Source organism: Penaeus monodon, chromosome 28 (assembly GCF_015228065.2).
Source record: "Penaeus monodon isolate SGIC_2016 chromosome 28, NSTDA_Pmon_1, whole genome shotgun sequence".
In the NCBI taxonomy this organism is placed as follows: Eukaryota; Metazoa; Arthropoda; class Malacostraca; order Decapoda; family Penaeidae; genus Penaeus; species Penaeus monodon.
Window position 1 is genome coordinate 25,965,371 of NC_051413.1, and position 299 is coordinate 25,965,669.

The 299-nt window shown below is 61.9% G+C and overlaps 1 protein-coding gene across 1 annotated transcript in view; it reads right to left on the reverse strand.

Annotated features, from left to right (window-relative positions):
- LOC119591441 (facilitated trehalose transporter Tret1-like) overlaps positions 1-299 on the reverse strand; it is an 11,848-nt gene that overhangs the window by 3,616 nt on the left and 7,933 nt on the right. Inside the window, exon 4 of the mRNA XM_037940181.1 lies at positions 89-297. Within this exon, the coding sequence (XP_037796109.1) occupies positions 89-297 (209 nt within the window). The remainder of the gene's footprint in view (positions 1-88; positions 298-299) is intronic.

The following is a 299-nucleotide window of genomic DNA, read 5'->3' on the forward strand; positions in this document are numbered from 1 at the left end:
TATATATATCAAAGAGCATCCCCCACAGAATCCTCCCCTTCCTCCCCTACCTTCCTCCCCTAGGCCACAAGTCGCCATCACCACCCACCTGCACGACGGTAGTCATCATGAGACCCATTCCTCCCGTGATGACTCTGCCGACGAACACCCAAGGCAGGGAGTCCGTGGCCGCCATGACGACCCACCCGAGGGCGGCGGGGAGCAGGGCGAAGCTCAGGAGGCGACAGGGACCGATGGCTTCGACGACAGCACCGGAGCCGAGCGTTGTGAATACTGCGGCTATTCCGGCGCAGGACACT